The 26,698-nt window shown below is 34.9% G+C and overlaps 1 protein-coding gene across 3 annotated transcripts in view; it reads left to right on the top strand.

The window, feature by feature from the left end:
* The window catches only part of LOC143222927 (regulator of G-protein signaling 7-like), a 64,552-nt gene that overhangs the window by 22,391 nt on the left and 15,463 nt on the right, over positions 1-26,698 (top strand). For 2 of the 3 annotated variants that reach the window (XM_076450143.1, XM_076450144.1), the window contains exons 3-6: positions 8,456-8,506; positions 20,960-21,066; positions 25,245-25,296; positions 26,009-26,150. In XM_076450143.1, coding sequence (XP_076306258.1) covers positions 8,456-8,506; positions 20,960-21,066; positions 25,245-25,296; positions 26,009-26,150 — 352 coding nt within the window. Of the gene's footprint in view, positions 1-8,455; positions 8,523-20,959; positions 21,067-25,244; positions 25,297-26,008; positions 26,151-26,698 lie in introns of all 3 variants that reach the window. The other variant, XM_076450145.1, reaches the window with a different exon arrangement.

Below are 26,698 nucleotides of genomic sequence, written 5' to 3'. Positions count from 1 at the left end.
TAAATCTAGACTACCAATTGTTGATAACATATACTGATAACTGCTCTTTCTGTCCATTTTATTCTGCTTTTGCTTCCTAAAAATCTACTGGAGATATTTCATTTCCAGAATATGTTTTTAAAACAACCGTAGCCATCTCCAGGAGCATTCCTGAAAATACTTTATAAAATTCTTCTTTGGAAATGAGTAACAAAGCTAAACTGGTGTAGCTTTATCTTTAATAGTTTCCCATTAATGGTCATTATGTTATAAATACTTCTTGAGTTACTTGATTGTTGGTGTCATATCAATAACACACACAAAAAAAAATTTTTGTTGTATGATTCCCACCTTATTTTTAGATTAACATATTGATAGAATATGTCCCTTCTTTTTATTTTGGCAACACACCAGTCCTTTAAACTTGCATTCAACTGACCTGTGGTAAGGTTTTATAAAACTAAGTCTTGTTTTAAGGTTTGTTTAATTTGATTTCCACTATTTTTGAATCTTGTTTACCCTTGGATTTCACATGTTATTTCAGTATTATTTGTTTTCATATTCAACAGTGCCCTTAACTAATTTTCCATAAAAGTTTTAGTTTTGACAGCTTTTTCCTATAAGAGTCCTACCTGTTTATTTCAATCACACACAAGCCTTTCCCTCAATGAGTCATTCAGTGTCTTATCAACATCACAATATTCTGAAGCTGTGCTTTGTAATCATTGATACTTTCAACTTTTCTTTGATCTCTTTTTATGGAACCTAAATCATTATGCAATTACTAGTGCCTTGGGCAACAAATAATTTGTTAATATTGTATTATTAGCAGGCATACCTTGTGCTTCCTACTTTTTTTTTTATTAATATAGGAATTTTCAGAGTTTTTCATCTGGTCTGTTTCTCTTCAGTTTTTGCACAAGCAAATAGTCCTGAAAAGCATTTAATTGTATTCATTTTAATTACCTATGTTGTTTCCCAGGAGATAGTATCTACTTTATCCAAAATAAAATTGATGCAATTTTGTGTATTGTGTTAGAACAGATGTATGACAGCAAAGTATTTTTCACTGGCTGAGTAAGTGAAGTCTAGATGCTAGTGTTAACTTTGTTGTAAGGGAACGAGTCATGAGTACCTTGCATTATTCTGGATAAATCAGAAATTTTCTGTTAGTGTGAAACATTCACATCAGTTATACTTGGTCGTCAAGATAGTGAATAAATTAAAGATATCTTGAGAAAAGAAAGATTTCAGCTAATTTACCAATCCTGTAGAAAGTAACTAGATATTTTCATATAAAGCAGATTAATCAAAATGGACCACAGATCCATTCTGTGTGGATTCCTGCACATGGTGAGGGGACCTCCCAGGGAAAGTTCTGTTTTTTCAGTTTACCTCCCCTGGGATCTAAACATTCACCCACGTGTTTGTCGTGTATGGCAACCCGTGAAAGGGAAGAGAGGATCCTGGTGGTTGAGAGGTCCAACACTAACACACCACTTTGGCCCTTAATTAGGCAGCCTTGGGGTGACCCCCTTGGGTCAGTCAGCTGGTCCATTTGGACTAAGGTCAACCAAGTACTAGTGTTGGATGTTCTCAACAGGTGTTGTGGACATTGTATCTGATGCTGGTGTTTGGGTATAGTTCTCTTGAAACCCTGGCATTGCTGCAGTATCCTTGTTTGGCATTGTAGTGCATCCCCTCGTAGGGTTCCATAGTGGGCATGGTCAGTGGGCACTGAAATATTCCTTTTTTATTATGGATCCTTCAAATAAAAACTTAAATAAAATAGTGAAAAAAAACAGTCCATAGGTAAACGACCACATCTTGAATATTCTGAGCAGCAATCTTCAACATCAGTAACACCTGTTGTACCTCATTTTCTTATACTACATTCTCTTTCAGAAAACCTTTAGGGCAAGTGTTTCAATTTTTCATTCAGAAGGGATGAGAGGGATTTGCTGGCTCTTCAAAATCAGTAAATAAGCTTCGATCTGGTGATATATTGGTAGAAACATCCACATCTCAACACAGTGAACTCTTTTTGCATTCAAAGGCAATTGGGGATATACCTGTTGAGATTACACCTCATTCCAAAGTTGGAGATTCTTGCTGTTTTCTCCACCCAAGAAGTTTCTGTAGTGAGGCGTGTCTTCACTTGCAAAGATGGAATTACAATGTTGACCAATGTCCTCATTCTGACATTCACATCACCACATCCACCTGCTATCAAGGCAGGTTATCCTAATTGCATGGTACAGCCATACATTCCAAACCCTCTCAGATGTTTCCAGCATCAGTGGTTTGGTCACTCAAAGACATCATGTCATGGTTCCTTTATGTGTGCTCGTTGCAGTGGAAAGGACTACGATGCCTATGAGTGTGAAACAGACCCTCGTTGTGTCAGTTGCAATGGCTTTCACCCATCCTACTTTCGTTTTCACCCAAAATGGTTGGAAGAAAAAGAGGTGCATCATTTGAAAACAATTCATAACATTACTTATCTTGAGGCTCAAAAGTTGCTGTCCACCACTTCATCTTGGACGTATGCTGCTGCACTTCTTTCCACTACTACAGTGGTAGTGCAGACAGATCTCTCAGTGCTTTCAAAAGAATCATTCTAAACCAAAGGAATGGTCTTTTGATCTCCATGGTTAAAAAGTTGATGAATCAACTTCAACAACCAATTTCTGTCCCTAACATACATTCCAGCAAATCTCAAGATCCACTTCCTTTGGTTCCAGGTACAGGCATTTCCTCGGGAACATCATTTCCCACCCTAAGATGCAAAACGATCAATCGTTCATGTCCTCTTTTGCTGGAGTCCTCTTCTAACAGTAGAGACCTGCCCAATCAACCCAGGGCAGGATCCATGCAGGTTGATAGACCTCCCTCAAATAAAGACAGTAAAGAAAAAAAGACATGTTCAGAAACAGAAGGGTTCTCCACACAAACCGCCTACACATAAATAGAAATGGCCACCTTTATATAATGGAACTGTTGAGGTTTATGTTATAATCTGGATGACATCAAAACACTGATTGCTTTCTACCATCCTGTATGTTTTTTGTTTCAGGAAACATTTCTGAAACCTGCCAATATAGTCACCTTTCATCAGTTTTCTTTGTACAGAAATGACAGTCTGTGTGATGGAGAGTGCATGGAGGAGTAGCACTATTGGTTTGTGCCCACCCTGTCTTTGCCACTTGACACACCCTTGGAGGCCACAGCCATTCATGTTTCCTTGGGTTGTACCATCACTGTTTGTTCTCTCTACCTGTCACCTGGAGAGACATATGATCAATTAGACCTTGATGCTCTCATTGAACAGTTGCTATCTCCCTTTTTAATCCTGGGGGAGTTTAATGGACATCATCCCTTCTGGGGAAGTGCTGATATTGATAGGAGGGGGTGCTCTGTAGGGTGTATACTCTCTGTTCACAACCCTTTTCTTTTCAATACTGGTTCATCTACTTATTTTCATGCACCTAGTAAATCCTTTACTGCTATTCATCTCTCAGTTTGCTCCCCTTCACTATTCTCCCATTTTTCATGGAGGGTTGACAATAATCCACGAGGCAGTGATCATTTTTCTATAATTTTGAGAGAAACTGGCTGTGGTTGATGCCACCTAACCCTCATGCCCCTGTGGAAGCTGGATCAAGCAAATTGGCCCTCTTTCACTGCTCTCGATCCTGCCATCGTCTGTAAACCGTTAGTAGACGACTGTGTGGCAGCATAAACTGATTGTATTGTACAAGCAGCTTATCAATGTATTCCTAAAACCTCGACACATTTTCCGTAATATCCTCGATCGTAGTGAAATCCTGCATGCCACATGGCACAGAAGACTCAAAAAAGGGCTTAGGATACTTTTCGTAGGTATTCTACACTTTCGCACTGCTTCTTTTTCCAGTAGGCTTATGCACATATATGGTGGGTAAGACATTAAAGTCAGAAGGAATCTTGGATTAAGTTTACAACCAGAGTATCTTCTACCACCAGTTCCAAAGTCACGTGGGACAAGATTCAAAAGGTCAGTGGGCAATATAATTCTGTCCCCCTCTCGATCCTACTCTCTGATGGCCAGGAAGTAGCTGATACTCGGAGCATTGCTGATACTTTAGGTGAAGCTTTTGACAGATATCTAGCACTTCTGCTTGTTCCTTCACCTTCTCAGCCATCAAGACTCGGGCAGAGTGATCACCTCTTTCCTTTCGAGCTGATTGTCTCCATATCTATGATCATCCATTTACACTGGTGGAACTCAAGCTGGCCCTTCATTGGTCTGGCAGTACATTGGTTGGACCTGATGATATACACTATGAAATGCTGTGCCATCTATCTCCTGCTTCTCTTGGTATTCTTCTGATTGTTTTTAACCAGATCTGGCAGGAGAATGTTTATCCTGATGTCTGTGTGTCAGTCTATTCTCCTACCTCTTTAAGTCTGGGAAGAATCTGAAGATTCCTTCAAATTACTGTCCAATTTTTTTGACAAGCTATCTCTGTAAGAACTTATAGAGGATGGTTATTGCTCGTCTTATTTGGTTCTTTGAATCAAACAACCCAGTGTGGGTTATAAGGACAGCACTCCACTATGGACCACCTGATTCGACTTAAAACGTCAATAAGATGTCAAGCCTTTCTCAAATGGCATCTTGTATCAATATTCTTTGACACTGAAAAGGCTTATGTTATAACATGGAGGTATGGCATTTTGCGATACCTCCATGTATATGGGTTACATGGCTATTTGCCCATTTTTGTTAAAAGGTTTTTAATGGACAGGAGATTCCAAGTTAATGTGGGTTTGACATTTTCCCATTCTTTTCTACAGGAACTTGAAGTCCCTCATGGCTGTGTTTTGAGTGTCACAGTTTTCAGTATAAAGATTAATGCCATCACTGAACAACTCCCTCTTACTTTTGGAAACAGGCTCTATGTCGATGACTTTCACACCTTGTGTCAGTTGTCAAACGTGAGATACATTGAGTGGCAACTTCAGACTGCCCTCAATCATTTACTGAAGTGGACCACAGCAAAGAGCTTTAACTTCTCTCTCTCTCTAAAACCATTTGCATGCTCTTTTTTTGCCAATGGGGTATTCAGTCTGATCCTAAATGCTGTATCAGTGAAATTGTTCTGCCTGTGGTCCCTGAGACAAATTTATTGGTGTTTATCATTGTCCATAAGCTTACCTCTATACCACACATCAAGCAACTATGGGTCAAATGTACAAGAGCACTGAACATCCTCTGTGTCCTCTCTTCTACCACTTGGGAAGCTGATCAGTGTTCTATGCTAAAGATCTATCGAGCTCTTATTTGATCAAAACTCAACTATGGTTCACTGGTCTGTGGCTCTGCGAGGACCTTGGCCTTAAAGATGCTGGACCCCATTCTTCGTTGAGGACTTCAGCTCTGCATTGGGGCTTTTCGCACTTCCCCCATTCAGAGCTTATACATAGTCTTATAAACCTTTGCACCTCTGCCGTTTACAACTGTCTTTACTATATGCTTCAAAACTTTGTTCCTTACCAAAGCATCCCAGCTGGGGTTGTGTTTTTCTTCTTCTGTTGGCCATACTTTTTCAGAACAGATGATCTGCCATTGCTTCTTTTGGCCTTCATATCCAGGCACAGTTGGATGAATTGGATCTCTCCTTGGATAACATTGCTGTATCCACTGGTCAGCCCATCCCACCATGGCTTCTCACAGTCCCCAAATGTGACCTACCTTTAAGTCATTTGAGAAAAGCAGACACTCCCAATTGGAAATACTGTCTGTTATTTTCTGAACAATTTTCAAACCATCCTTCCATTCCTATTTGTACAGATGGTTTGAAATCAGGTGACTGTGTGGGCTCTGCCATGGTTTGTTGGGGTTTGGTGGTTGTGCCCAGAATCCCCTCTACAGCTTCTGTGTTCACTGCTGAACTGTATACCATTTTTCTTGCCCTGGATCATGTAGAAGCTAAGCAGTTCTCAAACTGCACAATTTATATTGACTCACTTAGTTCTCTACTGGCCCTGGAATGGCTTCACATTAGTTTACGCTCTGTTATTACCAAGATTCAAAACTGACTGGCCCATTTTTCTTTAATATCTACTTCTATTCAGTTTTCCTGGATACCAAGCCATGTTGGTATTTGCAGGAACAAGCTCACTGACACCACAGCCAAATCTATCTGCTCTGGCACTATCACTATGCCTGTTCCATACATGGACTATGGTTTTGTATTCAAGGCTCTCTGCCAGTTGGCAGTCGGCTAGGATTGAGCAACATGAAAACAAGCTTTTTCAAATAAAACCCTATATTGGACTTTGGCTGTCTTTCTTACATAAGGATAGGAAGAGAAAGTTGTTCTAACTAGTCTACGCATTGGTCACAGTTTTTTAACTCATTGTTTTCTTTTATCTGGGACTAGTGCACCAATGTGTTGTCTGTTTAACACCCAGATCACAATAAGCCACATTTTACTGTCTCGCCATCATTATGACTCTCAACAATGGCACCATTTTAAACATGTTCTTTCCCATGGTTTATCCATAATGTTAGACAGTGTTACTGGTGATAGTGACACTGTCCACCTTGGTAATGTTTTTAGCTTTTTATAGGCCATTAATCTTTTTAAGGCTATTTACATGTTTAAATTTATACATTATACCTTTTTTTAATATGATTCCCTTTTAAGAATCAAAGTCCATCTAGTTCAATTTGAAATTAGAAAATGGCCGTAACTTCAAATAATTTGAAACCAGGACTAGAAAGGCCAACTTCAGGTGACTGACAGTGGCTTTTGAACTTATCTGTTAGTCTTCCTGGTGAGTTATGATAACTACAATTATGCTACAAAAGTCCTTTACCACTTGTATTACTGTAGTTTTTCTCTTACTGCTGTAGACTAGATGTAAATGTTGGTTTTAATGCTATTTATGTTTTATTTAAATGTTTTGTTTTACCTTATGTTCATTTTATAAATTTTACTTATTTTACTTTAATTTTACCATTTTACCGGATGTTTGGCACAGATACCCAAGCTGCTTTGTGTCATAAAGCACCAAACCAACCAACCATAGACCACAGATCCCCTACTGTATTCTTCTTACATCAGATGATTGGCTTAATATGTATCTTGATTTTAAACCATCCATATTGTACTGTAGGTAATTGTGGAAAAATAAATACAAAATGTATGAAATGTTTCTAGCCAGATAGAATTACTTCAAGTTAATTCTGTTGCAGTCATGAGATCCTATGCCATTCCATCTTCATCAATAGTGCTGCTTATCTTGCTTTTCTTTTTTGTGATTACACATTAATCACAATGTACCAAGCAACACAGCTGACACCATAATATCTTTCATTACACCTGTTCTAGCATTCTTCTGCAAAATTCACACCCTTATCTTGTAAAGAATATTGTTTTATTGGAGAAGTTCAAAGAAGGATACAAGGCTGTTTATGGAGATGGAAAAGTTACCTCATTGGGATAAGATAAGACCTCTTATTTTCTCTTGAGAAAAGAAGGATAAGAACTAATCTTATGGAAAAATTACATAGTTCTCCAGAAGATTGATATGTAAAGGTCTCTGATTTCTTTGTGCTCTATTTTGAAGATAACAGAAGGTAACAACATAAGTTTGTAATTTGAGAAAGACAAGCAAAGCAAAAATGTGTGTTTCTAAGAAGGTGACACCTTTACCAGTTTAGGATGAGATTCAGTGATTTCCTGTAAAACAAAGGATGGATTTTAATTTTTACTTTTTTTCAAGGGTAGACATTCATAAATATCCTTGAAAGACCAAATGCTTTTTGTCTCTGTTATTTTTCTTTGTCATTTTCCTTGGATTGTGTCACTAATAACATCTTGGGTAGATAGATTAATTTAGTGATTGTGCAAATGTATCATCTCATTTAAAAATCATAAAATAAATTTCAGTTGTCAATAAATATGTTTTTATGTTACTGGGAAAAATGATTTTTGGAAATATTTTGCTGAAATAATATGGATATGTGTTTGTTGTATTTGTTCAATTAACTTATGACTGTGATCACATAGTTTGATAAAACTGTGTGATACATTCATGTTGCAGTAATAAAGAAAAATAGCAGTCACAAACAATATCATATATAGAAAATAATTATGTCCATAAACACGTGTAAAACAGTGTTTAATGAAACAATAATATATGATATTATATTCTTAGTTTTTGAATGATAATAACATCTCCTGTTTCAATGGTAATATTCTTTACAAATGTATTACTATTTGTACAAGAACAGTGGATCGGACCAGTTAGGCCTAAATCCTTTATCATAGTAATCTGACAGAATAGTGTTAATTTTCATCAAACTGCTATATCTCAAATATTTTGTCATAATTAATTTTTTTATGTTATGATAAATATAATTCCCTGTATGTCTATCATAAGCCACAATAATACAGATTAAAATTATCATTTTGTTTTTCAGGTGCTGACATGGTAACCTGGATGATGAAAAACTTGGATGTAGAAGACCAAGGTACAAGTAAACTGTGGTTTGTATTGTAATCAAACAGAAAAATATTTTTATTAAGAATCAATCAAAAGTAGTAGTTTTACATTCTGCTAGGTACTTTTATGTTACTAATTATTTGTGATAATTAACAAAGCAGTTCACTTTGTTGTGTTGAATATATTAAAACTCTGAATTTACTTAGTTTACCTTCATATCTAACAAGCTTGTACCAAACATTAAAAATCTGCTGTGCACAAAAGAAAAATCATTTTTAATAGTGTTTTTACTAAATATTCATCTGTGAATTTCTGTAGTCTTTAATGAGTTAGTCTGAGTGATAGACTACTTTCATGTTAAGTAAATTTATTTTCATCTTACATTTTAATCAATTATTACATACTTTTCACAAACCTCTGAATAAATATTAAATGCCTTATTGAAAATTTTATCTTATTTCTCATTCTCTTTATGCTAACACTAATTGTATAGAAACCATTAATTTATAGTTAAAAGTTAGAAATATGGAATGTTAGATATACATGACTGTTCATTTTAAATTTAACACTATAGTATTATTTAGTTTACATAGTTCCAACTTTAAAGTATGTTATTTTTAGAAATGATAGTTATATCTTTGTTTTACCCTGTCATTTTTGTTGTGGTACATATACTCGGTCCATTTCCTGTTGGGGTCTTTCACTGGATTCCTGAGGAGTTTTATATGAACATCCTCTCTTGCCTCACTTTCACATTGGGCCCTTCTGTTGTCTTTCTTTCTGGCTTTGCAAACATGTTTTATTTGTTGTCAGGCTCTTTTGGGTTATGATGCTTTAATTTCATGGACAAATCTTCTTGGCTCTTTATCTTCAGATCCTTCATACGGCCCTCCTTTTTGGGACTTTCATGTAACACAATTCTGGAGTATTTGGCCTCAAAGATTGTTTCCATCCCACAACACTGCTCCAACCTTTTTCTTCTGGTAGCTCATTTATCATTGTTAGAGCAGATTGGGACACTATTGCCTCTCTCCAAAACCTCCTCTACTCTGTCCTTGCCTGGTTCCAGTGACTACTTGGTGGGTTCAGGTCCAGTGGGAGCTCATTTGATGGACTCTGTTCATTGATGGAGCCCATTTATATTAGGTGTTTAGGTTCATGAGCTATTGTCTGTTGTCATCATCCTTTTTCTTCTTATTCGTTATTCAGCATGCATGCTTCCTTCGTTCTCCTTGGAATCCCTGGTCATGGATAGCATGGATGAAGTAGAAGGGGGTAGCTACCAGTCCCTACTATGCCTTGAGTGAGTAACTTGGTACAGTCTTCTTTTCAAAATAGAGCTTTGTAGTTACCTATCATACTGTCTCTTGTGACAATGGTCCTCCAGGGTTTCCAAAGTACAATTCATTCCTTCCTCAAGTGGAGTGTGGGAATCTTTGCCACCTTTCAATATCATGCCACTGGGGTTGAACTGTTGAGGGTTCTTATTGAATGATTGCCTATAACTGTTCAGTCGTGAGAAGAGCAGTGGTATTCTGATGGTGTAGAAGCTATTATTGATCCATCCTATCAAAGATGGATGTGGTCTCGTGATATCACCTGTACTTTCACTGAAGTTCATCTGTCTAGTAACTAAATGGTGTGACCTCTCTTTGCTTACACGTGTTATTACATTTCATAATGCCTGGAGTTTAGTTGTCATACATACAGTTTGTCTCTTTGATTGGGTGTCCTTATCCTAGCCTCACAGGATGTTAGTTTGTCATAGAGGAGATTTTGGATTAGAATGAACCATTTAGTTTAAGTCCTTACACAAGTTGAATCCATCCTTGCAATGCCAGATGTCAAATCTTGAATTGCTGTGGGGTGTCAGTCCTTGTGTGGTACTGAGGTGTTGGTGCAGATCTTATTTGGAAGTTATAATTTTTCTACAACGTAAATGTATTTCTGATAGGTACTGATGTCTTTTTACATTTCCCACCCTTCCTCCCCACTTCTTCTGGTGCTTGAGTTTTCTATCAAACTTCGAAGTGAAAGTTCAGTAGATGAGTGTAAAGGAAAACTCATACATAACTTAAGCATGCCATGTTCCTATTGGTTAATTATTGATGCATGATGATTTGCATGAGATACATGTTTCAATTCTAACATAAGGGGCATATGGAAGGTTTGTGGCATGCATAAAGAAAAGTTTTGCATATGCACCTGAACAAGAATAGTTAATATTGTTAAACAAATTCTTAACCATTCAGAGTATCAGTGTGACCATAGCAAGCCAAGAAATTCCTACTTACTGAATACTTTCCCTCACCAAAACTGATCCTATCATAGTAAGCATCTTGTAGAAAATAATCTTTTATTTCTGCTGATTATTAAAACTAGTAGAAATGCAGTCCAGAGGTGGTTATTTGTGCAAGTAATCTTTTCAATGTAACACTGTAAAGGGCATGACATGCAGGAAAGTTAATGATGATTTGTTTTATAATATTAGCTTTTCATTTAGTAGTAAATACTACTTAATGAGTAGTTATTATTCTTATTACTTCAAATAGATATGCAGTTCATTATATTGACAGTTCACACTTAATTTTAATAATGAAAGTACATACTGGACAAAATATTAAGACTAAACTTGAAAATAGTACTAATCTTAAATATTTACTTTTAATTGATTTTGTTGTGTGATGAGACTGTTGAACTGCCTGTTTGAACTATCAGTTATAATTGGTATCATCATTTAATGAATTTATAGTATGATAATTGCCAGTGATGTTTTGTGTTCTCCTGGATATTTTCAAGCAAATCAAGAATAGAAGTATGTTGCTTATGTATGAAGGATAAAGTTTTAAGCATTTAAGGTTTACTATAACCTGTTTATACAGTATCTTTGCGATTTCAAAGTTTCCACTCACAGTATGAGTTGAAAAAATATTTATACAATAAAATATAGAAACTGATGTAGGATAATATACAGTATTGTTTCTACTACATGATTTTATGATTATTCTTTATAATTTATTAAAAGTTTGACAAGTGTAATTTTTTGATTGAGATTAAATATTAAAGTATCCCATGCTCAATGAATTGTTTTGTAATCATAGTGCAAAAGTAACTTCAAATATTACTAGTCTTAAGCTATATAAATGAATTAATAACAGAGTTTGAATTCAAAGTAATTAATGATATATAGTAATGATCCAATAATTTGGTTGCTGTCTTATAAGTTTGTAGAATTATCATCTTGTGATTTTATATTGCTGTTAGTAAAATAATGTATTGGCTAAGACTTTCAAAGAGTAGTTAGATCTGTAGTCATTTTGAAATAACACTGATGTTAATACTCAGTCGCATAAGACTTTAACATACTGTTCTGCTAGAATTTGAAAATTTGATATTTCAACAACCAAAATTTTATATTTCCTGTAAATTTGTGAATTTATTATTTATTCAAAAAATATAAATCATATTTTGATTAGTATTGATAAAAGACGTTATTTCAATTTTTGTGTCTGATACAAAACTTAAAAAAAAGAATATTTGATTCTTAGTTCAAAATAAAAAAATTATTTAAATGCTTTTATAAGTTATAAAATGGATGTGTTCTTTTGTATCATTGATTATAGTTGATACTGTCCATATTAATTTAAATTTTACACTAATGATTAAATTTATAAAGGCTTTTAATGTTTTATTTTGCTGAATTATACTTCAAGCCAAATAGGACTACTCACCACAGTCTTACTTAACTTGAATGAGTAACTTTTAACTGTGATTGTGACAAATCTAGACCCCAGACTGTACATTACTTTAGTATTTGATAAAGTATAATATAAACAATACAGTGTGCATCAAAGTGTCTGACATTGTAGTCATCAATGGTAAGTCTACTTCACTGTAAACCTTTTAAACAGTTGAGGACATTTCTAGTCTTTTATACACATATAACTTCATTAAAAACTTTGTACCCTCAATCTATTCATATAACAGTACACTTTATTTTGCTATTCTACTAAATACTGTTTAAATACATTTTACAAAAGTTTAAAGTTTTTCTATTTATGTCTTAATACAAAGGTTAATTACACTTCATAGACATAGAAATTAAGTAGCTACTGAAAATCACTATTTTTAGTTACTAAAAGTTATTCATACAAAATCATTTTGTATGGATTGATATCTGAAATATATTTGTGTAAATAAGAAGAAAAAGAAAGTTGAAAATAAGGAAATCAATTAAAATCTGATTTGGAATCTTAACTGTCTTTAGAAAAACATTATTTAACAATAGTGTTTATTTTATTAGTAATGTTAAAAAGTTAATCATTCAAATATGGTGTATAGTTACTGTATTTAAACAGTAAACATTATTGATCATAATTATTGATTAGTATATTTAAAAATGAAGTAATATGTTTGAGTAGCATTTAAAAATTCGTTTTTGATGAAACTGTTGAATTAGTATGCTCAGAATTATCGACCAGTAGTGATGAATAATATTGAATCAATTTATTTAGAAAAACTGGTCATTATTGAATGGTGGTGTTTCCCTAAAAATGCATAAACAACTTATTATAGAACAGTATTATATACTTACTAATATAAAAGTATTCATTAGTGAATAGTAGTATTTTTTTAATGTTTAAAAATCAATTACTGAGCATTATTGTTGGTATACGTTGTAGAAGTATAAAATGTTTTAAAATTTATAGTTGAGGAAAAATAGAATTACTTTGTATGTATATTGAATATTTACTCTTGCTGCATAATTAATTTTCAGGCTAATTCCAAAAAGGCTTAATTATCAACCAAAAACATAAAAATGTGAATTTGACCTTTAGTGTTACTTTTTCAATATTTAAAATATCTGTATTTTCTGTATCTGAAAGTAATATTCCTAGAAAACTGTAATTGATAGTGAAAAAAAAAGCAAAATTAGAAGAAAAGTATTTTTCAGTAATTGGTATAAATATGAGCAAAACTAAGTCAATAAAGGCCAAAATCATTATAAGATATAAAACAAATTATGTAGATAATTTCAAAGATATAAGGAAGCTATTTTTATATAGATTCTATATGTGTCCCTGCAGAGTTGGCAGTTTTTTAGTAAGGAATATAAACATCCAGGTTTCACTGCACAGGATGCAGATAGCAGCATCTACACAGGTTTAGCAATTGTTTCTAGTACAGGGGTACTTTCCTGCATGTTGCAGAAGAGAGAAACTGACTTTGGTAGCTATAGGGTAAATCCAGATTTTGCTGTCAGTTGTTTTAAATGTTCAGATATATCAGAACTATGAAACAAAAGGGTTAATGACTGATTGTACTACATTATCTAGAACAATTACTCATTGATATTCAAGCATAGAACCTACTATAAATCTGTGAAATTAATTTAAAACATTTATTAAAAATTTATTCAATGATTTATTACTTTGTCCATTTAAAATATTACTATTGAGAAGTAGTATTACCTTATATATTGAAAAAATTAAGCATTATTGAACACTACTGTTCAAATTACTAATAAAAACTTTTACTACTAGTTATCTGCAGTATTGACACAGTATGTTTGGTATGAACACTGATTACTGACTTCTTGATAAATTCTACAGGCATTAATATTCAGCAATGTTGACTTAAGTTATTATTTATATGTAGCTTGTAGTTTTGATTAAAACTAGGTGATTAGTAGAATTTGCTAATCAATTAATATGCCACACCCTACAAGTTATGATCTGTTGCAAGCAAAACAAAAAAAAACAACAAAAAAAAACAGGTGCAAGTTTGCCATCTTAAATGTTTTAGATATTGCTTTGTTCTAACATGGTATTAATTTTCCTGTTTATCTTTGCATTAAATAATATTTTAATTATTCCTAATTTCATACGATTGACCGAAAGTGGCCAGTTGCATATTTGCAAAATAATAGTAATAATTATTTTTCACAAGTTTTATTGGCACTTTCCTCTTAGCAGATGAATTGCTAATATCGACTGAATACTACCATAGGCATAAATCATGCATTTGCCATTACAACTTCGGAGCAAGGCTTTCACTGCTATTAGCAGCACTAGTGCAAACAACATGACCCATTACTTGGTGCCAAATTGCAGCAGCAACTGCCATTATGTGTTGAATGATGCAAAACTTATTTTCTGAAACAGTCTTATAAAGTTATCTATATCCTTGTTGTCCTTGTAACCATTGATTTTTTTAACCATCAGGATGTCATTTTTTATACCACATCAGTTTTGTGCAATTTCCAAACATGTGCATATCATTTGACTACTCTCCACCAATAGTATTACACCATCTGTACTGATGAAGCTAGCCCTCTGCTGTTTCCTCTTAGTCATCATTTTTCTTGATTAGTGTGACTTAGTTTAGGTATGTGCTTAAACTTTCCAAGTGTGACTAAGATTTTTACATGGAATTTGTTGCTGCTTATTACAAAATTTATTAACTAGTGTACTAATTTTAGTGTATGAATTTCAGTTGTTTACATAATTTAGCATTCAAATTATTTCTTGTATCTGAATTCTATGCTTTGTTAGTATGAATTTGAGGTTTGATGTAGCAAACAATGAAATTCCTGTAACAGGAGATGGTATACACAGCATGACTTTCAGTGATGTGGAATCAAAATTATCTACTGAGAAAATACAAACCCTTGGTACACAGGAAGTTAGAGTCTTACATTCAACCAGTAGATTCTTCTTCTTTCCAACCTGAACCTGTTTTTAAGGAGGACTGTAACCCAGAGGAAAAAAATTTGGACAATATTTTTCCATCACCTGTCTTTTTTTGATCCACAACATTCTAAACTCAGGAGGTTTTGCATACATTCATTCCTTTCTTACAACTAGTTTATCAGGTATGTCGTATTTTGAGTATTTTCAAACTATCATATTTTCCTCTTTCACCTGATATAAGCACTTTTTCTCAGAGATTTTTCTGCCCAGCTACAGTCAAGTGTAGGCATATCCCATTCTCATTGTTTGTTGGGCCAAAATGCCTTGGCTTACCATGATCTGATGGGGGGCCAGATTGCTCCACTATTCGGCAGTGTGGTAGCACATTATGATACATTGCTGGATTCTGGTTACATTTTCATTCTCCACCCCTTTCCCTTTCACCAATTCTATTTTCTTCTCCTTGAAATCATGCCTCTCTCAATCCTCTTTCTGAAGCTGTGCAAGACCCCCTGCACTAAGAAGCTATTGAATGGATGTTGCACACTCAACCAGGGTTTTATTACTATCTCTTTGTTGTCATCTGCTATGGACAGAGTACAGATAGCCACTTGTGTAGCTTTATGCTTAACTTTAAACAAACTCTTTGTTGTCTCCAAGAAGATGAGCAGTTGGAGACCAATCATAGATCTGTCCTGGTTGAATTCTTGTCTGGACCTCTTTGTTTCACCATCGAGTCTTCTCACGTTGGTAGGTGTTTTCCCTGTGATTCTGGATGACCAGATTTAACATGACAAATGCCTATCTTCAAATTCTGATTACTCCAGATTCTCATCATTTTTTTCATTTCTTCCACAAGGGTCATATATTACAGTTCAGGCACTGCCCTTTGGTCTTTCTTCAGCTCCTTATGTGTTTTGTTGAGTAGTTTGCAGACTTGCTTGTCTCTTTTACGTGTTGATCTTTGAACTCGTGATTATATGGATGACTGACTCATGCTTGCCTTTTCCCATACTCAGACGATCACACACATTTACTTCTTTAGAAAACAGCACAGTATGGTCTTTTGATCAAATTAGAGAAGTATGTTCTTACCCCTACACAATACCTAGTTTATTTTGGGGTTTTCTTCAATTCATACCTCAGTTGGACCAAGCTTTCTCCTCCTTTTGTGTCAGGAATATGGAGTGAGTAGTTATGAAGGCCCTTACCTCTCATTCTTTCATGGAATGAGAGATTCTCTCTTGGGGGATGTGGGCTTCTATTGAGAAAGCTCACATTCATTTACTTCAGTGGACACTTCTTAATCAGTAACAATTCTCCCTCTATCTCTTGACCATCCTGTTACAATTCACTGTGTGATCAGGGCCTATCTTTCTTAACCAGACCAGACCACAGTGGGGGCTTCCATTCCTGTACCTTGCCTGGAGTTGCATCTGTTCTTTTGATGCATATTTTGTGGGGTGGGAGTTTTCCTTAGTAAGAAATTTCTGGTCTTTTATCAGTTAAAGATTTTATGCTCCATGTGAACATTCTCAAACTCGTAGCAGTTCATCAAGCTTAAACCCACAATCTTCCACTTCTGAGGGGGAGAGTGGCCATTTCAAGGAGTAAGGTGGAATCAAACCTTTGTCAAAGTCCTTATATGTCCTACTTTGGTTGCTGATTGTTTATTTCATACAAACCAAATTTTTTCCACAGATCTTTTGACAGATGTGTTCTCAACTGGGAACACCTCATATTAATGCCTTTGCCATTCACTGAACAACAAACTTCTTTCCTTTTGGTCTTTCTGCACCCATCAGCTCTGAAAGTAGATGTATTCAGTCAAGAATGGGGGATCTTCATATTTATTCTTATTATGCTTACCTTCCAATCCAACTTTTATCTTAGAGTTATATCCCTCATTCAGACCACTCCTCTTCTAGTACTGCTTGTTGCTTTGTATTTGCCTGCTCAGTTATGGTTTCCTCTGGTTTAGCCTTTACTTATGCAACATTTCCTGCCCTTACCTTTGTTTTGGTCATTTTTCTGTCACACTCATTTGGACATTGCTCATTCCAACATCACCAAACTCTATTTTCACTCTTGGATTTTGTCATGTTCATTTTTTCTTCTAGTACAGTAGGAAAGCCCTTACTACTCCCAGTTGCTGGGGTGGTACAAGTTGGATGCTTCTTTTTGAGTGGGTTTCAATATTTACCTTGCAATACTCATGTTTATCCATTCAGTGTTAAGAGGGCTAAACTACTTCTAGACAAATTACTTTATTCATTTGATCTTGTATTTTCCCTAGATATCTTTACCAGGATGAACTGCATTAGACAAAATCACTTAATCAGTCATACAAGGCACTTCCTCTGAATGTTTTTGCCTGGGCAGATTGCACTTTACACAATAACGTAATCAGTTTATGATGCATTTCACTTGAATGTATCTGCCTGAGTCTGCACTAGACAGAATACCTTAATAAAATTTAAGACATTTTCCTTGGATGTTTTTGCCCAGGCTTACCACACTAAATGATAAAACTTCATCAGTGTGTCTCAACATCTAAACTGAGTTTGAGTTTCCCTGAATGTTTTGCCCACATGACCTCACTCAACAAAATAACTTCATCAGTTGACAAAACAAATAAATCTTCTGGAATTTCTCTTGGATCTTTTTGTCCATGTAGACATCAATAGACCAATTATATTATTTGGTTGATATCATCAAAAAATCTACTTGCATTCTCCTGGATATTGTTGACTTGACGGGCCATTCTGGCCAATTTCCTTAATCAATTTATGTTATTCCTGTACACCTCCTCATGCCCTTGTCACGTGTTGTTGTTCCATTTTCACATTAGTAAAATATCAGGAACAATTCTGTGAAAAGTAGTAAATATTTTTTTCAGTATATCCAGCACTACCTTAACTTATCCAGTGCTATAATTATTATTACTGTATTCAGTTATGCTTGTTTTTTGCATTATACTCATTTTGTGTTACTTTTCTGTTTCCTGGGGGAAGAGCATGCATATTCCAGAAATAGTGTGGCACCCCTTTGGCTTACCTTATTTTCACCTCTATCACACCTGTTCATTCTCAGGAGTTGTTGTTCACTTGCTTTGATATCTGTTTGTCTAAACTGGTCCCTCCATCTTGGCAGTATGGGATTCCAGCTTTATGTGAAAGGAGGTAAGACTGTTTCAGAAGTTAACATTTTATGCACTGAAAATGTATTTCCTGAAGGTAATTATCTCCTGTCACAGACTTCCCACTCTTCCTACCCACTGCTGATTTTTAGTTTGTATTTAGGTTTGGTTGAAAATATTCATTAAGGTGCATGCATAATGGACTTTTATTACTGCCAACTTAGGCTTATCTCAGTAGTGTTAATGTCAGTTGACTAGATCCAGCTATATATAAACCTCAAAATCTCTGTTTGTTTGCTTGTCCTCTGTGTTTGCTGTACAGGTTGCACTTCCCTCACATAAATGTGCACAAAACAACAAATTTTTGTTGGTATATGCATGTATCATAGCCAGTTAAACAGTAACTTACGTACATCGTTTGAACAAGATAAATATAAAAACAATACTCAATAGACTTCAGTCATCATAATATTTTGCTGTTGCCTGCCACACTCAATAAACAGTAAACTTATCTTATTTCATGAGAATTTTTTTTTAATTTAAAAATGTGCTTACAAATACTGCAACTATACAAACGTAATGTACTTATTAAAATATCATAATTTTACATATATGATACAGAATTAAACATCCATAAGAGACCTTTTTTAAGCCTGAAGCAAATCCCCATTCATGGGATTTTTTTTATTTGTTCTAAACATAAATTCCTGTATCTTGGTATATTACTTTAATGTGATGATGACAAAACCATCTCCAAACATTATACATTTGTTACTGTATTAAAAATTTTCATTACCATTCATCCAACCCCTCTCTAAACTGTACGAGGGCTGTTCAAAAAATACGCGAACTGACATCATAAAACAAAATGTACTTTATTTAGAAGTTACAGGCCTGGGACCCCTTCAAAGTACTCTCCTCCCCAATGCACACACTTATCCCAACGGTGTTTCCACTTGTTGAAACAGTCCTGGTACGCTTCTTTTGTAATGGTCTCCAGCTCCTTCGTCGCATTTGCCTTAATCTCGGGAGTCGTATCAAATCTTCTTCCTTTCAAGGGTCTTTTGAGTTTGGGGAACAAGAAAAAATCACAAGGAGCAAAGTCAGGTGAGTAGGGGGGATGGGGAAGAACAGTGATCGAGTGTTTGGCCTAAAACGCACGAGTTCTGAGGCACAAATTTTGCAGCAACGCGGTGCATCTTCAATTTTTCGGTCAAAATCTCGTAACAAGATCCAACTGATATCCCACAGTCTTCCGCAAGCTCTCTGACAGTCAGACGTTGATTTGCCCGCACCAGGGTGTTGATTTTGTCGACGTCCAGGACGCTCATCATCTTCAATGGACTGTCGACCATCCTTAAAACGTTCATGCCACTTGAAACATGCCGTACGCTTCATAGCAACATCACCGTAAGCCGTGTTAAGCATAGCAAAAGTTTCAGTCGCAGATTTTCCAAGTTTAACACAAAATTTCACAGCAAGTCGTTGCTCCTTCAGGTCATTCATTCTGAAATCCGCCAAACGAAAAAATCGCACTTCACTTAAAACCGCATAGCTAATACACAAATAAAGATATCTGCAATTGGGAAATGGCGTCGTAATCAGCTGATCTGTGCGAACCTAGCGACACCAGGATTCCCCTGGAACCAACTGGAGCCGCGCAATTCAAACAGTCCGCGTATTTTTTTAACAGACCTCGTATATGCTAACATATCTTATCTCAAGTTAACCTGGTTTCTCTCACTAAAAACAAATTTTATAGCTTTTAAACAGATATAATTTAACACAAATACTTTCAGAAAAATCACAACTTGCAAGCTCTTTGCAACTGTGCAAAAATTTCAATATTAACTTTTGACTTAATTAATTTCACTAATAAGTGTTATGTTGTGATAAAATATTGATTATAAAATATTTTTGAGTTAAAATTGCTTAAATACTTAGGGTTCACATATAAAATTGCCTTCAAAATTTGAAGCAAAAATATATAAAAAGCTAGAAGAAAACCTTTCTTCAAGTACAAAAATGTAGGAGTTATTTTGTTCCTAAACCATTGTACATGAAAATATACCAGGCATGGAAAGTAGTATACACTAAACCTGTCATTTTCATTTTATGTTCCTGTAGTATCTTGAAGCATTGAGAGGAGACATAGTGAATGATTTCTTTTCTCCTTTACTTGCCTTCTGTATTGTTATGTTCCATGAGGCTTAAGGACATCTTCAGTCCACTGTCTGTGTGGTAGTCCTTTTGCTTTTTATCCATTTATCTTTGTATTGAATCCTATGTGTGGCAGAGAACTTGGATGTTGTCTGAGTATCTAAACCACTTGTTATTTCTTGATGTATGAAAAAGCTGGGTCAGTTTTCAGCTTCCTTGTTATGTCATCTTTATGAATTTTGTTTCTGATGATAATACCAATAAGTAGTAGAGTTAGTTTCATATGATCAGTAGTGTTGACTCAATATATTTAGAGTCAATAAATCATTTTGAATGAGTGATTTAGTGTGTAGGCAATCAGTAATCACTGATTTTCAATTTAATTTTTTTATTTAACGTAAGTCCTCATTAATCTGAATCATTGACTCAAAGTGTAGTGAGAAGTCATTGTTATTGAATACTATGACTAAACAAAAGCATTTTATTTTAGTGGAAGCCCTCCATCTGGGTCACTTAATGGCAGCTCATGGTTATTTCTTCTCTATTGATGATCATATTTTGACTCTCAAAGCTGATGGAACCTACTACAGGTTTCAGGTAGTATGTTAATTTTTCATTATTTTTATTTTTTTCAATTGAGAACCAATCAAAATGATTCAAAGTCGAACATATCAGCCAATTAAAGCCTATATGTATACATCTTATCACAAAGTGCTTTCAAAATTTCTCATCATATAATCTCAATTATACAAATATTTATCTGCTCTTATGATTAATTTAGTAATATCCAAGCTTCCAAGATGATGTCTCACCTTTTAGCACAGAAGAGCTTGATTCCTTACTCATCTGCATATGAGATTTGCATGCCACTAACTTTGAGTAAACATCATTGATTCCCAGTAATTGGAATCCCTTTTACTTACTTGAGAGGGGTGGGGTAGACCTCTAAACTTCTGTTTCACTTTCTAGAACCAAATGTTTGTGCATTCATCTTTTTTTCCCAGTGGCACAATGGTGTATTTGCTTACCTATACTGCTAAAAACCTGGTTTTAATACCTGAGGGAGGCAGAGCACAGATGACCCTTTGTGTAACTTTGTGCTTAAATAAAAACAAAAAAAAACAAGCCTTCATCTCTTTCATACCACCCTCTTATCTTACTTCATGTCACTTCACCTTATTTCTGAGGCACCTTATTATGCTTTTGAAGAGTTTTCTGGAGAGGGTCATTCCTTTCTTTTCATCACTTTGGCCCAAACTACTACTTCTGCTCTATTCCTCCTTCCCTGGTCCATCTATTGTTGGTATTTTTTTTATCAGAATGCTCTCTTAACTAATATTGCTATCTTCATTACTTATCCCTGTGATCATCATTAAGCTGATGAAGCAGTCTGGCATCAGTCCTTGTTTTCTTTTTTGGTTTCTCATCTTTCACTATTCCACCTTTCTTCTCCTGTTTTTAGGCCCGTGACTATTTTGTTGGATCTGGACCAATGAGTACTTGTCTTTCTTACTTTTCCAGTTTTGGTTCTCCATTTTCAGCTGATAAATGGCCATGACTGCAGTAGTGCAGTAGGCATCTCCTTGGTGCCCCATACCAGCTTTCAGTCTCTTCACAGATACTTCTCTGTTAGGCTGGGGTGAGTCCATGGACAACAACATGACTTTAGGTGTGTGAGCTTTTAAGGAGCATTCAGTCAACAGTGACATACTCAAAACTTCTTGCATTTCACTTCTTGTTACCATTTCTCTTTCTTTTTTTGGAATTATTGATCATGATTCATTATGACAATTTCATAGTCATTTTTTATATTAACCTTCAGGAGGCATTCATCAATGACTTTGTTTCTGCACATTGGACCTGATATTTTGGGCTCATCATATTTTGGGATGTCAAACATGGTTGAGGATCACCTCTCTTGGCAAGACTGATTTATTTTCATCCTTAAGTTTTTCATTAGGTTTGCCTTTAATTGGACAAGCTTTGATCACTCTTCTCAGTATCAAACTTTCACTTTTCTGGTATATGGTTCTTCATTCTTTAACTTCCACATGTGAGTATCATTCCATTTTCTTCAAATATGGGAATTGTCTGGTCCAATGGCCATAGAACTGGCCTCTCTGATTTTATAGCCTTTTTATTATCCTATATTTGTTGTTCTACTACTTTGTCTTTCAATCAGTAAAAAAAAGGTGGGTTTTTCAGTGCTTTCAGCCAATACTGATCTGACCTATTTCTGTATACCTATCCTCCTTTTCCTTTGATATATATGACACTCCTTGTTGGGTTCTTTTGAAAGTGTCTCTCTGACCTGCACAACTCTGGTTTTTCCTGCATCATCAATTGTTGTTCAGGCTCTCTTCCTCTATCCCATGCTTTTTCTCTCTCACTCCAATCTCACATGTCTTTTATTTTTTACCTGGGAAGTCCCTTCATCATCACATGTAGAATTTGACTGGTCCACCACCCACTGTCTGATTGTGTAACTTCCTTCTTATCCCATTTCTGTCTTCCTTGACTTTGTTTGTCTACCATTGGAAGTGGCAAGTTTTCAACATTGGTCCATTCACCACCATCCTCCAGGCCATTCTGTTGTTGTTTACCTTTAAGCTCTTTTCTTTTTCATATGGTTGTTCAATCATGAATTGTCAGTTTTCACTATAGCTGGTTTGTGTTGGCTTTTTCAACTACTTTTTGCCATTATCATAATGATTCTTTCTTTGACTGCCCTCTCCACTTTGTTCCACTCCTTTCTTCTTTGCCAACCCCTTATACAACTTTCATACCTGGCCTTAAACGTGGTTTTACGTGCTCTCACAATTGCTCAATTCAAGCTGTTAGCTTTATGTTCTTGATACTGTCTTTCTCTGAATAACATACTTCTTTCTCCTTCTTGCTTGTAGTCACCATTATTTAAATGTATATTTCATCAATGATTCCCAATTCTTTCATCATTCTTATTCATTTTGTATCTCAAGTTTGCTGACTCTTCGATGAGACACTTCAGTCTGGCACTTGGATAAATTCACACACATTCATATCTCACTATCTTCATCATCTTGCTGTTTAAACTCCATCCAGTCACCATATTTTAATCTACACATCATTTTGAGAAAGATTATTAAATTTTCTTTTTCATTGCCCATATTCCTCTTATAGGATCCTGCCAGGTGGCTGCTATTATCTCTCAGGGTATGCTTATTTCTCAAAACCTGCTTCAGGCCATAGGTAATCAAAAGTGCTCAACCCACCTCTCTTGGTTCTAGCAGTGCTACTACTGTTTTGTTACGATGTTTCACAGAAACACTGGAGATGTCCTTGTGGTACTGAAATTACTCATTTGCCCAATCCAGACTGTATTATTCCATGGAATATTATGGAAAATGCTGGCACCAAAGAAGTGACTGTCCACTTCTTTGGCTATATATTTGCCAGGTTTTGAATGTAGGGTTTCTCAGTCATTCAGTATACTCTTTCCAATAAAAAAACCTTTTGAGTAGGTTTCCATTGAGGATTTAAGCACGTTTCTGAGTTTTTCCCTTTCTTTAAGTGGAGCACAAGAGACCTATATCTGTTTCTAGCTGTTGATTACTTTACTTCAGGGAATAGAGCAATAGTTGCACTGTCTGTGTGGTGCATATCCCCCTTAAACAGTTAGTGTGCCCTCCTTTTGCAGCAAAATGGGTTTTTCAACTCTGTGTTCAATTAAGTCAAAGATAAATGTATATTGCATGGTTTGATTAAGCCCTAACCATACTGGACTTCTTAGCTCACAGACCATTTGTGTGCAAGTACTTGATTGGTTATGCAAAGATTCTACCCATCTTTGTGACACTTGGTATTTTTGCCTTTTCCTGCCTTTCTTTCTGGGCAAATATTATACCATGATAAAGAGGAGATGCAGTGTGACCCTGTGGAGTCCCCTATTTGGTGTCACATGTCATGAGCATTCACTTAGGTGGTCTGTGAATTAAACTCATATGGGTTTAATGTTTTTACTGGCCCCTCCACAATTTCAATGCAAAATTTTAACTGTTCTGTGTAAGAAGGTGATGCATCATTTCAGAAGTTAATGTTTTCCTTACCTGAAACTATATTTTCTTTAAATACTCACCTTTCCACCTTCTTACTTTGTCTAAGAATAAAGTTACTACAAACACAAGTGCTTAGGAATAGTTGCTTTGTAAGGAGGTTGTGTTTTCCCTCTTTAATGGAGATATGTTTTTGCAAGTTGTCATCATACATTAGCACAATTTGCATTAAACCCATGGTTTTAGGTGGGAGTTAGCTCAAGGATAGTGGCATGCAAATCTCATAGACAGATGTGAGAGGAATCAATTACTTCTTATGAAGAGATGAGTGTCTATCAAAAATATTATTTCCAGGTAAGCAAAATGCTAATTTTCATAGAGTTCAGTTGAATATGAAACCAGATATATCTATAAAATCTAATAAATTGTTTTTAAATTACATTTACCCATTAGTTACTTTTAATCAACTCCATAAAACTTTGTAACTGAAATAGTCATATTTCCAAGATTTTAAATTCACCTATTGTAGATTATTATCAGAATATGTTTACAAAGTTTGATAGATTAAGAGTATTTTCCTGTTTTTTATAGTTAAAACACAAACTTTTTTTAAAATTGTCAAGTTACTGGAGCTTTATTTTTCTTTTACTTTTTCAATTTAACACTTGTTTTTCATTTCATTTTTTTTATATCTAATCAGTGTTATTATAAATATGTATTTCCTTAATGTTTATGTTTCAACAGACCCCTTATTTTTGGCCCTCAAACTGTTGGGAACCTGAGAACACAGATTACGGTAAGAATCTTTCATTCTTGGAAGCCATTCATTGCAATTCCCTGAAGAGAACAACCTTATGTATAGAAATAGCATTCCCAGTAATAGTAATATAAACCATTTTCAAAAACGTTATAACTTGATTTCAGAAGTTAATGTTTTCCTTACCTGAAACTATATTTCCTTTAAATACTCACCTTCTTACTTTGTCTAGAATGGTATAGAAATAGCATTCCCAGTAATATAAACCATTTCCAAAAACGTTATAACATGATTTGAAATAATAATGCATTTTTTGTCTTTTTAATTAGTTTTTCAGAAATCATAGACAAATTATTTTTTATGATATGTGGATGGATAACACTATACACCGACATGTGTTTCAATACAGTTTTTATCCTCTAAATTCTTTCTTTTGAAGCCTCCTGCCAGTGAAATTAACTGACTTAAGTTTGCAACATGGTCAGTTTTGTTCTTAAGGAGAAAATAGTTCTCAATATGCTTTGTTTCAAACACTCAATTAAGTTGTATCTGTGAGTGATTTCTTAAGGAGAAAACTGCCTTAATGTATACCATCTGGGGTAATCCTAGCTAAAGTTATTAAGAGTAAGTTTTAAGTGGCAAAATTATTACTAAAAGTACATTCACAGGAATCAAAGTTTTAATGTAAAAGAGTTTTATGTTTATGTTTGAAAGGGGTTTGTTTTACATCACATATTATGTTTTGACTTAGCTGTCTACTTGTGTAAGAGAACCATGCAAAATAAGACAAGACTGGAGCTGGCAGACTATGAGGCTGAAAATTTAGCACGTCTCCAGAAAATGTTCTCCAGAAAGTGGGAATTTATTTTTATGCAAGCTGAAGCACAAGCTAAGTAAGTGGTTATTAATCAGCATGATGGAAGTATACACTCTACCGAGTGTCCCTCTAGTTGTCTGTATTTTTATTATATATAGGCATTATGTTTGTTTGAGGATGTGTGATATGTAGATGAAAGTCAATCAGAGAATAATTTTCAACATGTAACTTTATTTTGGTGTACTTTATTTTCCTATGGCCAAAGGGGAGCAAACTCACATTGCATTTAATTCATTGCTTCCAGTACTGTAGCTTAATAGTAACATGCATAACAGTGTTGACTTTAGATAATGAGATAACAAAAGGCAGCTGAAAATTGTGAAATTTACTACAGATTTTATTACTAAGTTAAAATCTAATATTTGTATACTATATATTATACAATATGGTATATTATGTATTGTATACATGAACTCCATCTAGTAAATTACACAAATGTGTAAGTTAAATATTTCCATATGCAGATCTCAGCCTGTCCTTATTAAATTATAAACTTGTGTCCTCTCATCCTATTGTCTTCAGAATACAGTACAGAAAATGAAAATGAGAGGCTTTTAATCCTAC

Source organism: Tachypleus tridentatus, chromosome 8 (genome assembly GCF_004210375.1).
Source record: "Tachypleus tridentatus isolate NWPU-2018 chromosome 8, ASM421037v1, whole genome shotgun sequence".
In the NCBI taxonomy this organism is placed as follows: domain Eukaryota; kingdom Metazoa; phylum Arthropoda; class Merostomata; order Xiphosura; family Limulidae; genus Tachypleus; species Tachypleus tridentatus.
Note: the sequence above shows the minus strand (reverse complement) of the source record. Positions and strands in the feature narration are given on the sequence as shown.